The 13,304-nt window shown below is 36.8% G+C and overlaps 1 protein-coding gene across 9 annotated transcripts in view; it reads right to left on the reverse strand.

Annotated features, from left to right (window-relative positions):
- The window catches only part of LOC127437827 (A-kinase anchor protein 13-like), a 136,674-nt gene that overhangs the window by 90,535 nt on the left and 32,835 nt on the right, over positions 1-13,304 (reverse strand). For all 9 annotated transcript variants that reach the window (XM_051693031.1, XM_051693033.1, XM_051693026.1 and 6 more), the window contains exons 2-3: positions 11,094-11,137; positions 2,282-2,435 (exon numbers count right to left, since the gene is read on the reverse strand). In XM_051693031.1, the coding sequence (XP_051548991.1) occupies positions 2,282-2,435; positions 11,094-11,126 (187 nt within the window). In that variant the 5' untranslated portion in view covers positions 11,127-11,137. The remainder of the gene's footprint in view (positions 1-2,281; positions 2,436-11,093; positions 11,138-13,304) is intronic.

The following is a 13,304-nucleotide window of genomic DNA, read 5'->3' on the forward strand; positions in this document are numbered from 1 at the left end:
AACTGACAGTCTATGTATTCAATATAAAAAGTGTAGTCCATCATTAGACCATGGTGATGCAGGCAGAGATCAGTGAGGTGCATCGCAGTTCAACCGGCAGGTCATTTTGGTGAGGTCTATCCTGAGTCCGAGGTTCAGGCAGTGGCATATGAAGTATCCCATGTCTTTGAGACAATTCATGTCTGTAACAGACATGTTATGCACCGAAGTTCAATAATTAGGTTTAGGGGTTTGTTCAAATGTCTAATTCTAAGTACAATAAAAGCAACTGTTGTTGTGATGCTTGTCATAAAGAATGAATCTAATAAATTTGAATTCATGTTAACAAACTTTCATCAGATTTGCACCCAGCTATTCAGATATTAGGGATGTGCCCGAAGCCGAATACCTTATTTGGAAAAGCACAAATAATTACTTCAAAACGAATAACAGATTCATCCGAATAATATAAAAAAATATTCGTATGACTGATTATCCAAGAAGCACAAGGATAAAGCAACATTTTTAATAAACGTATCCAAAATTGCAACAAATTTACGAATCTGCGCAGCCAATATTTCTAAAGTGTAAATCTTACGAATGGAAATGTACATGTGTGATTTCAGATCAAACGGGCACGGTCTTAATTCCGTTTGCAGTCTGTGTTAATTGTGCACGTCTGGAGCTTGTCAAGTGTAACATTAACTAAGATTCGACATCATGCACACTTTCCACTTCTTGAAATGTCTTGTTAATGTATTACACATGATTCCCATGCATTTATTTATAGCCTAAACTTGAGCGCAATGTTAAATTCCTGACCTGAAGCGATGATTTCACGTCAGAGCTCGTCAACATATATCCATCTCTTAAAGTTGACATCATTTATATCCACATCAGCGATTAAGGTAAGTAACTGGTTAAGACTTTCCCGAAAAAACAAAAAAACAAAAGTTAAAATGCTCCATAGAGTAGGCTATTCATCTATTAGGAATATTCCTCCTTGGGTAAAATGAAGAAACTAAAACATGCTCTGTCTTTTTTCTTCTTCTTCTTCTTTAAACTGTGCTAAATTTGAGAATGTTAAGTGTTCTTGAACTCTGGAAAAGCACTATATAAATTTAACATTATTATTTTTATTATTAATCAATTATTATTAGCTTTTTTAAAATTATTATTATTATTATTATTATTATTATTTAACTAAATGATGGTGTCCTATCGTAAAAATTCCTAATAGACTTACGGGACTTTCATCTGTTTGCAGACTATATTGATTTTATTTTAATTTCTTTATTCTTAATGTTTGAATTTGTATTTATTATTCACTGCAAAATGTGTGCTTGACATTTCACATTTTGCTTGACACCTCCTGCCTCCAGAATAATGTTGTTATTCATGCACAGACAAACGATGCAGATATTAATATCTGAAATACCAGGAGAAACCACAACATATTCCACAGTTAATGTAGCCTACATACTCAACTTCATCCGATAAGAAAAAAAAAAGAATAAAATAATATATAAAAAAAAATAATAATATTTGTATAATGATACACCCGGTTCTATCCGAATACAGAGACAGATACAGATAATTTTGTCATATGAACAGATACAGATACAAATAATGGCTTCGCTGATAACCCCTATCAGATATGTTCTTATAGTAACTGAGAATGTGTCTGATTATTACAAGACACTGTGTGTATGATGTCCTAAATAGAGCAAGAGTGTATATACATGACTCTTTCGACACAGCACTGAGACATTTGGAACAGCTCAACAACATGACCTCTGGGCCAGAGCCCAGTCAAACAGAGGTCCTGTGGTAACTGGGACAATTTAGTGGGTGAATAATTGGACAAGAATGACGTGCCAAGCAATTTTTTGGACTAGATCTGGCATGACTGGAATGTAAATTCGTTGATCTCTGCAGGTAATGAGTGTCTGGTCCCAGGAAGAAGCTAACAATTAACTGCCAATGATAAAATATGCAAGATGTGTAACTGTATGTGTAACCGAGTGAATTTTTGTTCCAAATGATCCTGGAATGTGTGTGTGTACAAGTTTGGCTACGTGAGGGTAAAATCTTTGCAAGTGTCCTTGCAAATCTAGAAAGATTTGTTAAAAACTGACCTGTGAGGAGTTTTAAAAGCTCATAAATCAGCCAAGTCATGTTTAACTTTAGATCTACTGATATCAAACGGTTTCTTTAAGGGTTAGGTCTTATCTTAGGTAACGGCTTCGATAATAAGTGAAACCAGAACGTGAGAGAGACCATTGGTGTGTTGAACACTGACCTGGGCACACGGCTTGCAGCGTGACATGGCTGATTTTTAAAGTGCTGGAAACGTGCCTCTGGGTGGAGCCGGCGAACAGCAAGTAAAACTCTACATCCTCTTCATCCTCAACACACTCTTCTTCACAGAGCTGGACCGTCAACAGACACTCACCCTGAACAAGATAGATAGAGAGAAAACTGTTTATATAAAGCATTTCAAGGTGAAGTACTTGAAACTACTATTTGAACTACTTTCAAATATTTTTCTAGATTCTTTCATTGGTCAAAAAAAAAAAAAAAAAAAAAAACAGCGAATTCCACCCAAAATTTCATGCCATTGGGCTAATATTGCAATGTTAGGCTGGTCAAGATAGTCAAATAGACAATTTTGATAGCACCACAGATTTCTTTAAACTTGACAAGATATTTCCTACATCTGGCACCCACATTTATTTCAATATTGATAACTATTAGACTGAAAATCCATCCAACTGTTTATAACACAAAAGTTCATTTTAAATTGCAGGGGAAGTACAGCAATCAATGACTGTAATTTTAGTCCTTCTCTTGTTCTCTTGAACAGCTAGAACCGCTGCTGAAAAAGCATTTAATCCTTTATGGGTGTAGAAAATTACACAACACAGAGCATGAACTCCTATAAATCATCATTAGAGATCACTCAGACAACAGGTTGGCATCAGCACCTGTCCATTAAAACAGACGTGCGTTTCATTACAAAGTGAGTGCGTACAGAGCAGTATACATATCAACAAATACTGGAAAAACAGTAATTAGTCTTTCCCCACCCTCATAATTATAGTTTTGCTACCTGTAAATGCTCACTGTGTGCGTGTGCAAGACATCTTTATAGATTCTTTAAAGATTTCAAATGGCTTGTCTAATGCATGGTATTAAAGGAATAGTTCACCCAAAAATGAAAATTTGCTGATAATTTACTCACCCTCAGGCCAACTCATGTATTTGAGTTTCGTTCTTCATCAAAAGAGAATTTAAGATTTTTAGGATTTCATTTCAGGCCTCCTCCTTTAAACAATGCAAGTGAATGTCCTGTATATTTAGGGTGCATCAAAATAAATCCACACGACTCCAGTCGACAAATAAAGTTCTTCTGAACCCAAACGATTGATTCTTTTTTAGAAACAAAACAATACTTATATACTTTTTAACTACAAATGTTCACTTCCATACATCTCTGTGACGCGTGCTCATCGTTTGGGTTCAGAAGAACTTTATTTGTGTGGATTATTTTGATGCACCCTAAATATGCATTTTGGACCGTCGAAAAATGTATTACATTCACTTGCATTGTTTAGAGGAGGAGGCCAGAAGTGAAATCTTAAAAATCTTAAATTCTGTTTTGATGAAGAAAGAAACTCGGATACATCTTGGATGGCCTGAGGGTGAGTAAATTTTCATTTTTGGGTGAACTATTCCTAGAAAGAACCTTTTACAGTTCTTTCAAAAGATATATTTCATCACCGTGGATAGTAGTATTGGGGAATTTCTAAGTCATTAGTTTCGGCTGAAAATGCAATCGTATTTATGGCATAATGTTACTCTGAATTACCTTTTTAAAGCTTGCTTAATTAACATACGTGGCCTCAGACATGAAAACAAAACAAAAACACACACAAATAAATAAAATGCAACAACATATTCAGCCAAATCTGCTATGTACAATAAAAAGTCTACTTGCAGATGTTTTTTTTTTTTGTACTTCAGACAAAAAAAAATGAATACAAATAAATAAATAAAAACACATAAAACAAAAAACTCCAAAACAAAAATAAATAAAATAAATCCAAAATGCAACAATGCATTTAGACAAATCTCCTATGTAAACGAGTCTACTTGCATTTGTTTTTTAATTCAGACAAAAACAAACCAACCAAAGCAACGCAAAACAAAAACAAAGACAAAGCAAAACAAAAGACAGCAAAAAAACAAACAAACAAAAAAAAACACAAAAAACAATAAAACAAAAACAAATAAAATAATAAATCCAAAATGTAACAATGCATGCAGCCAAATCTGCTGTGCAAATTAGTCCACTTGCAGTTGGATTTTTTTTTCCTTACATACAAACAACTTAACATTACCGGCCTATCTATACCGTTAAGCTGACCAAACTTACAGTAGCTCCAAGTTTATTAAAACACTGAAACCCCAGCACCAGCAACAAATTGTCAGGCATGACAGGCATGGCCCTCTGTCTTATATTTCCACACTTATTTATAGGATATGTGTGAATGAGAGAGAGAGAGAGAAAGTGGCTTTTGCAAAACCTACCATCTCAAACACTGACTTGTCAAATGCACTTCATGCTTTAAGCAGAAAGACTGTTTACACCATTTCAAACCAAAGCAACAAGCTTGCATTTCCACAATGCCTTTACCTATAGCGACTCTGCTAGGCCACAGCGTTTTGCCCTATACACAACGCCTTCAGAGTGTGACAAGCAGTGGGACATTATTGTGAGGGCTGTTGTCATTGGCCAGACCAACAGAGGCCACATGCTGCCCCTTGCCAAATGCCAGTCAGCTGCTTTTTTGGCCGTTGATGGTCACATCCGTGGCACGATTCAGAGACATGGCTGCGCTCTTTGTGAGAGTAACGCTTCTACACTCTAGACAGCTAAGGTAATTGAAAGAAATGCCACAAAACTTAGCTGAGATCTCTATATAGATGGTGCCATTACTACAACAGTCTTGGACTTAATAATGGCACAGATCAGATTGGATGCAGCACCATGTACGTTTTCAATTACGAATGCCCTAGTAGAAATACCCTATTAGCAGGCATATTTGTCACCAATGATTCATTTATTCTGCAACCGAAAGTGTCTGATAATTGGGGAGTTTCTGAGATAAATTGAGTGTTGATGGGGTGATTCTCATGAAACCTACCAAAAAAAATTTTCTAGTCCTATTTTACGCCAAAATCAAAAGAAACAAAGAAATTACATTTTGATAATGAAGCCTATTTTTCGGCAATTAAGATTTTTTGCACAGTGACATTATTTTCATGACAGCTGCACACATTTTACTCCCCAAATATCATTACTGCAATGCGAAAAAGATGGCCATTATGATAATGTCTTTACCACATGTGAAAACAAAATATTTAAATAATTGTATTATTTATTATTATAAAAGTATGTGTCATAGTAGTAACTAGTAGCAATAAAATAATCATTGTAACAATTTTATTCTTTTTACAATAATAAAAAAAGTGTTCAGAATCTTTATTGAAAACAATGGAAATAATAAAAGTAAAACATACGTACACATTGCAGTAATGGGAACTGTTTTGTTAAACACGCTTAAGTGACACTTAAATGATACACATGTGGTAAAAGATGATCATAATGGCCATCTTTTTTCACATTGTGATACTGAGATTTGGGGAGTGAAAATGTGCGCAGCTGTCATGAAAATAATCACAATAGTCACAATGCAAAAAATGTTAATGGTCGTAAATGTAGGCTTCATTTTCTTCACGCAAAATCTAAATTTCAATATATATGAGCTAAAAGTGTATACTACTTTCACAGAACCTCATCAATATACAAACTTTGTGGCAAAGACGTTGGAAACACATTAAACTGGAGACAACCCTTTGTCTTGCAGACACATTGTTGATAAAAGAGAAAGCCAAACTAAGATGCCACTGTTCTTGCCAGCAAAAACAGCCTTGGTCTCCAAATTTATGGCACATTCGTATTTCGGAAGTAACATGCATACGCTCCTTGAATCTGACTGACATATAAAAACATCCAAAACCTGTTGCACACACCATTCATGGGGCGATGACCACACAAGCGGGTTAATGAGTAAAGAGAGGCTAGATATTATGATTACAAAAAACATCACTATCTGTTAGACAGAAATGGGTATGCACGGAGCTGACAAGAGATCATTTATTCATCTTTGGTGCAACCAAGCTTGGCTCTCATTGGTAGATTCACAGGGTGTGGGCAGGGCCTTTTATGGGCAGGTCAGATGACAGACGACTTGCATGCAAAGCAGTTGTGACCCCTTTGATCTGTGCAACATGCAAAAAGAGTAGGAATCTGACCACCACATCCCAAAGCTGTTTAAGGGCAAACAAGCCTTAAGCTACCACACTTTGTTCACGAAGCATGGATAGGACTCTACTTTACCACATTAGAAGCCATGCAAGTGCTCCAGAAACGTTCCTCGGTTGTAAATATCTTTGATTTTTACAGCTAACATGCTAAAGTCTGACATGGGCCACTTTTAGACACAGCAGCCCAATATGGATAGCAGGTGCTCAGCCAGGAAAAGTGCCAAAGGCAAGAGTATAAACAGAGTGATGAAACATAGACCACCTTGGAGAGTCAATGGCAATACTCCGATTTTGCGATACATGTTCTTGTGATCGTACTGTGTTTAGTAGGTCACTTTGTCTCATAAACTCATAAACAAAGTCAGTGTGCCAAACGAGGAGTGCCTGGCCTTTCTGCCCTGTGCTTAAAACAACACTTGGTAAGCTGCCTCTTCTGAGAGAACTGTGACCACCGTGCATCTTTTAGCTACTTATGTTTAGGTCAAATTTAGCAGAACAAGTTTAGACCAAGACTGTGTGCAAAGGTGATGTTCAAAGCGCAGCTTATGTTTCACGACATTACATTTGGGTCATTTGAAACCCAAAACTGCCTTTCCTCTGTTTATAATTAACGAGAGCATATTAGCCTGTGTGGTATGGTGAACAGACCAAATGAACAGCCCTCCTTCGCTTCTGTTAGCTATTAAAACAACAACCACAGAAGTAACGCGTCCGTACACCTGTTAACTCAGAATAAAGAAGCCCTGACCTCCTTCAGGCTACTACTTCTGAAAACAAAAAAACGTAGCTTGTGTCATAGCGAGGCAAGTCGTGCTATCAGGACTTCATGACAAATGAACTTCAGTAGCAGCAGCAACATTTTTACTGTTCATGAGGGGTGAAAGTCAAACTTGTCAATTCTAGTAATGTGCATGGATAGTCGTTATTGTTCAATACCCAAATAAAATTCGGGAATAGAGGTCTTCGACCAAACCCGAGCCCGACAGGACCAGACAAACCGCTGGGTTTCGAGCTGGACTCGGGTAGTTCTAAATGTCATTATTGGGAAATTTAAGGGCTGCTGAGACCTGTTTATGCGAGTATCTGTGCCGTTTTAAGATTGTTTTTCTATCTAAAGAAGCGCTGGCTGGATGTCTTTGACCATATCTTTATTTTTTAAAAAGTTTTATTATGTTGACTTGGGGAGCACCAATCGATCAGCCACCGATCGAAATCGGCCAATTTTCATCTTAAATCCGTGACTGCCGATCGTGCCTAGATTTAGGGCCGATCTTTTTTGCAGCACGCAGGGAATCATACATACACTGCTACTCTAATGAATGAGTGCTTGCTCAGTCCTTGAAGCATGACAGAGTGGCCTTTAGAGGGTGAGTTGTTGGTAATTCTTATGCATTCATGAATTTACACTTTCAGACATAATGTAATTCACATGAATATGCCGTTTTGTTTTTAAAAATGTGTAATTACACATGTATGAATATTAAGTTTCCCGTTTTCTATAGTCATTACAGTAGTTATTGTGACCCGTTGAACAGCGAGCAGGAAGAGGATAAAGAGGCTGCTAACGGGTATAAAAACGAATTAAACAACAAATAAACATGCAAATACAAATCTGAGTACACGTGATGTAACACGAGTCATGACAATCGGACGTTGTGTGGCGCGATAGAGACTGTTTGAGCGATCATGAGTGCTTTTAGCTTTACTCTCTTGAACATGAGCGCTCTCTGTGTCAATCAAACATGAGCACTCTCCAGGTGCTCTCAATATCTCATCATCAGTCACTCATCCCAGCGCTATTCTGCGAGGATCCTAATTTAAATCAAATTAATGTTGGTCATATTATGACTAATAATAGATGTAACTGTTTAACCTTCAATAACAACACCGTGTCTTCATGCATTTGCTCAATAATTAGTGATTTGTGTTACAACAAGACGCCAAAGACAGTAAACAAATCATAGATATTAATGATTTCTCACTGGAGCAGTTTTACAGCTTGTAATGGATATATTTTTCTTATTTTTGAACGTATCTCTGCTGTGTGTGATGCTCTCATGGTTTTTGGTTGCCAGTATGTCACAATGACCTTTTGATATTGACAACAGAACTATTAATAATGGTTTTCAATACAAATAAATGTTAGCAATTCACAATTAATGTAATCTTAATGTAATTTTGGTAACAATTAATAAAAAGGTTTTATTTCTTTAACATTAGTTAATGCATTAGGTATCATGAACAAACAATGAACAGTATATTTTTAACAGCATTTATTAATCATTATGTTAGTTAATAAAAATAAGATTGTTCATTTTTAGTTCATAGTGCATTAATGTTAACTAACACAACTTTTAATTTAAAAAAATGTATATGTTGTAACTAACATTAAGTTCATTATTTCATGTTAACTACAGTAGTGTTGTTAAATAATGTTAACAAATGGAACCTTTTTGTAAAGTGTTACTGTAATTTTACTGTGTGGGGCATAAACATATAACTGCAGCATATAACTTGCAAAAGTGTGGCAAAGGGCACTTTAAGAAAAACATTTTTTGTGTTAAAAAAAAAAAAAAAAAAAAAAAAAAAATCAGAGATCGGTAACTGCCTCAAATTTCCTGATCGGTGCACCACTAATATTGACCGTATATTTTTTTAGTGTCTTACGCAGACCGACACATTTTTAGACACCATGTCAAATGCATCTCGAAACACCTGCATTCCGTTTCACTTGATTCGCTTTTTTATTTTTTTTTGCATAGGTGTCTCAAAGATTCAACGTTCTGAAGAAGTTCAGGTGGCAAAGAGGAATTCATGTGACTGTTACACTGTTACGCATGATTCACCCAGTAAGTTTTAACGTTTGATAAATGTTAAGCCAATTTTCTTTTCTATGGAAATGTGAACCTGCCCACGCAAAGCACATATCAGGTTGCAGGCAGCAACTGTTTGATTATTTTTGAAAAAGTTCACCCAAAAATTTAAATGCTGTCATTATTTGCTTACCCTAATGTTAAATCATATTGTAATATCACAAAGTAAAGCACTTAAATCAAATATTAAGTCAAAAACTTCTTAAAAATTGTCATTGGTTGTAGTGAGAACCATCTATCGATGTAGCGACTTTCGTTTTGTTCATTCTGTTCATCGTACAAAGGGACTGTATTTCTTCAGAAGACCTGGAATGTAGTGCAAGAGATTTATCTGTAGGTTTACATTTTTTTCAAACTTGACTTACCAGAGTCACTATTCACTATAGTCATTATGGCACATACACCAAGTGAAGGACTACTTATAAACTCTTTTTAAAACCTTTTGTGTTCTGCATAAGAAAGAAGGTCATAGGGGGTTTGGTAGGACATGAGGGTGAGTAAATTAGGATAACATTTTGAATTTTGTGTTGAGTTGAGTATACTTTATTCCATAAGGATCTTCTTTTTTTTTTGGACTACATACTGTTAACTATTCCTTTCATCCTGTTGTTATTTTGTGCAGCTTTCATGCTTTTATTTCAGTGAGACGTCCTGAACAGAAACAGTACAATGCCTCATCAAGCAAGCCACCTGCAGGGTGCAACTGCTCAAATTGGAAAAACCACACGTGCAGCAGAAAAGGGCCACAGCTCTAACTAAACACACGCTCATACACATACAAACACACGGCAAATGCAGCAAGGTAACGAGTCACAGCTGTGTGTTTCAAATATGGCAAATCATTGCAGTGTCTACGATGCTCTTTACAGTTCATGATGAGGATGTATGGGAGTAACTGTACTGTTACAACTCAACAGCTGTTTATAATGGCAAGCGCAACCCTTAAAGGGATAGTACACCCAAAAATCATTTACTCACATCACTCAACTTTCTTTCATGAAAAACATGAAACTATGGGGAGGAAATAAGGTCTAATAAGAGGAAATTATTGGTCTGCTTATATGCACCTGTGAACACGATCATAACTGTCAACAAAGTTACAATCCATGCTACATCCAGGATGTTGACATTACCATGGCTACTCAGATTAAGCCACACAGCCTGATTTATTTTATTTTTTTCACGTATTGTGGTTTGTTTCGGTGAACTTTTCCACCATTTCACCTATAATCTGAAATTGTTGTTGTGTATTTGGTCAGACAATCTGCTGACACGTGGGCTTTTCATTTTTTTAAATTTCCAAATCTAATTAAAAAAGAGCTTAGCTCCAAAACAAAAGAAAAACAATTATCCAGTACCCCACGCTCTGATCAAGGACCAGAACATGCTGACACAGATCAAGAGGGAAAATGCAAACAGGAATAATTAGAGATATCCATTGACATGTAAAAAGCTTTGGGTAAAGGATTAGTTCACCCAAAAATGAAACTTCTGTCAGTATTTACCCCTCATGTCATTTCAAACCAGCATGCATTTTTGAAGCATTGTTACATAGCTCTTGCAATAAAACGACAGTTCATAGTGACCAAGGGCTATCAATCTCCAAAAAGGACACTGGAGCTTGAGAGCCATGGTCATTATGAAATATCTTGTAAGGACAAAAAAAAAAGCGCATCAAGATTCTTCAAAAATGTCATGTTCCATGGACAAAACAACAGAATATGGGGTTATAACAAAATGAGAATAGAATATTCATTTTGGGTGAACTATTACTTTAATATGGAGAGGAAAGGGCAAAACAACTGAGAAATTACCTGCAGTGAACAAAATAAACACCGCCATACTTACATATAATGGAGCTTGCTGTGGATTCAGTTTCATGTCACTGGCCACTGCAGAAAAGAAAGAGAGCAAAAAAAAAAAATTTTAGCATCACAAAATTTGAAAGAACATGGGATGTCCATTTATCACTCGCACATCCATTTTCATTTCATTGTACATCTTTGGATCAAAATGGCCCCTGAGCAACAGGCCGCATGACGCAGTTCAGCCAAGGCTTTTAACGGGCACATCTGCAACCCAAATAACTATTAGGAGGACATTAGCTTAAATTAGTTTCATAATGATTGGGCCATTCTTGGTCATGCAAACCTTCATTAAAAATGTAAATGATGCAAATATACATCCACACAAGGACATTTTTATCAGTGGTATAACCTGACAAATTGGTGCAAAAATGTTTTAAACTTTTGAGAGCAAGTTCTCCCAAGCTTTCTCCTGTCATGAAACTGTGTCAGATCTGTAGACTGTGTTCCACAGTAGTGCGCTTATTCTTCTGGAAATGTCATGTCCCAGTTGTTGATTTGAATTAAAACAAACAGTTTTGTTCTTATTGCTACAGTATATGAAGGTCACTCTAAAACTGACTGGGAAACTTTTTACCAGGCCTTCGTCACTTATTTTTGCAACTTTTCAAATGCCTTTTATGCATGGATTTTATAGTTTTGACCCTGTCCTAGACCCAGACTTTCAATATTAAACCATGAAAATCCAATATAAATATACAAATGACATGTTTAAACTATGATAATCTAAACAAAGACAAACCATTTAAATATTGTGGAAAATAATTTATACATTTTCTAAAAAATTAGGACTGTCCCAAAGTTGTAGTGCCATGTCTGTCACACCAAACACTTTTACCTCTAATAAAGATATTTTTCCAAATTTAGCATATTTTTTAAAAGTCAGCAAAAGTGTCAGTGAAGAGCATGCCTGAGATGAAATATATTTTAATGAGGCTTTACTTTCTAGAAGTGCTAAAAGTGACAGAAGTTAAAGAAACACCACTACATAATGTACGGTACATTAGACCTGCTGTTGAACCATTTAGAAAGTGGAACCTATCATTCTCCATCTCATACACATAATCTATTTGATGTATAAGAGTGCCACAGAAAGAAAGGCTTTGGTGCCTGCAGTGAACATGCCACCTGGATGAATCTTGCGGCTGGCCACAAAGCATGTTGCCCACCTGCAAGCAGCAAGAAGGTGTAACGCTTTACCCAAGCATGGTCGAACCACAGCCCTTCGCCCACAACACACAGCAAACCCAACCACCAATCACACTAAACTTCAGACAACACCCAAATCTCAGCTGATTCAAGAAAAAAGCATTAGCCAATGCAAAAATAAAGTTAATCTCCTTTTAATGTGATGGCTACAATCCACCCCAAATCAGCGCTGTAATGAAATGGAAAATGTGTGACATTGGAGTGTTAAAACTGCCCCCACCTTCTGTTCACCAAGTATGATAAACTACCCCAAGCTATTGTTCCGTTCTCTGCCTCTGGCGAGTTATTAGCCTTTAGGAGGTCCTTGTGGTTATCTGTGGCCCCACTCATAACCTGGACACACAGGAACACACACACACACACACACACACACACACACACACATTCACCGACCTTTACAAGCAACACATTCTACCAGTGTACCCATGGCAGAATTTTCAGTTCTCCTTAAAAAGCAGAAAAATGGTGCAAACTCGCTAACTGAGAGTAAGAGTACTGGTTTGTTTGAGGAAGCTTTAAACATTACGACATACTGGATGCAAAGTCAGCAAGCCAGTGGTTACCCCCGAAACACTCATGTCTATAGGCTTGAGAACGAGAGAGGGCAGTCATTTGTGTTCCTTGGCTTGCTTTCTGGCACCGCTGAAACTCAAGCTGCACATTTGGGATTTTTGAGAAGCTATAAAACCCCACAAAACACCCCACTATCCTACACGTGGGGTGGGGGGAGGGGCAGACAGGAAGTGGGAATCTGAAATTAGGCGTATTGAAAGCCAGACTGAATTAGGATGATGTCAGGGGTGGGCAGCAGGGTGGGTATAGCATTGGACATTATGAGAGGGGTCATGGCCTCTTCAGGCAAGTACTCTTGTTCTTTTAGCTGAATAAAAGGGCTACTGTTGAAGCTCAACAGGATGGGTTACAGGGATAATCAGCTGGTTCTAATTATAACCATTCATTTCATCCTCTCGAGCAAGGCTCATAC

Source organism: Myxocyprinus asiaticus, chromosome 48, assembly GCF_019703515.2.
Source record: "Myxocyprinus asiaticus isolate MX2 ecotype Aquarium Trade chromosome 48, UBuf_Myxa_2, whole genome shotgun sequence".
Lineage (NCBI taxonomy): Eukaryota > Metazoa > Chordata > Actinopteri > Cypriniformes > Catostomidae > Myxocyprinus > Myxocyprinus asiaticus.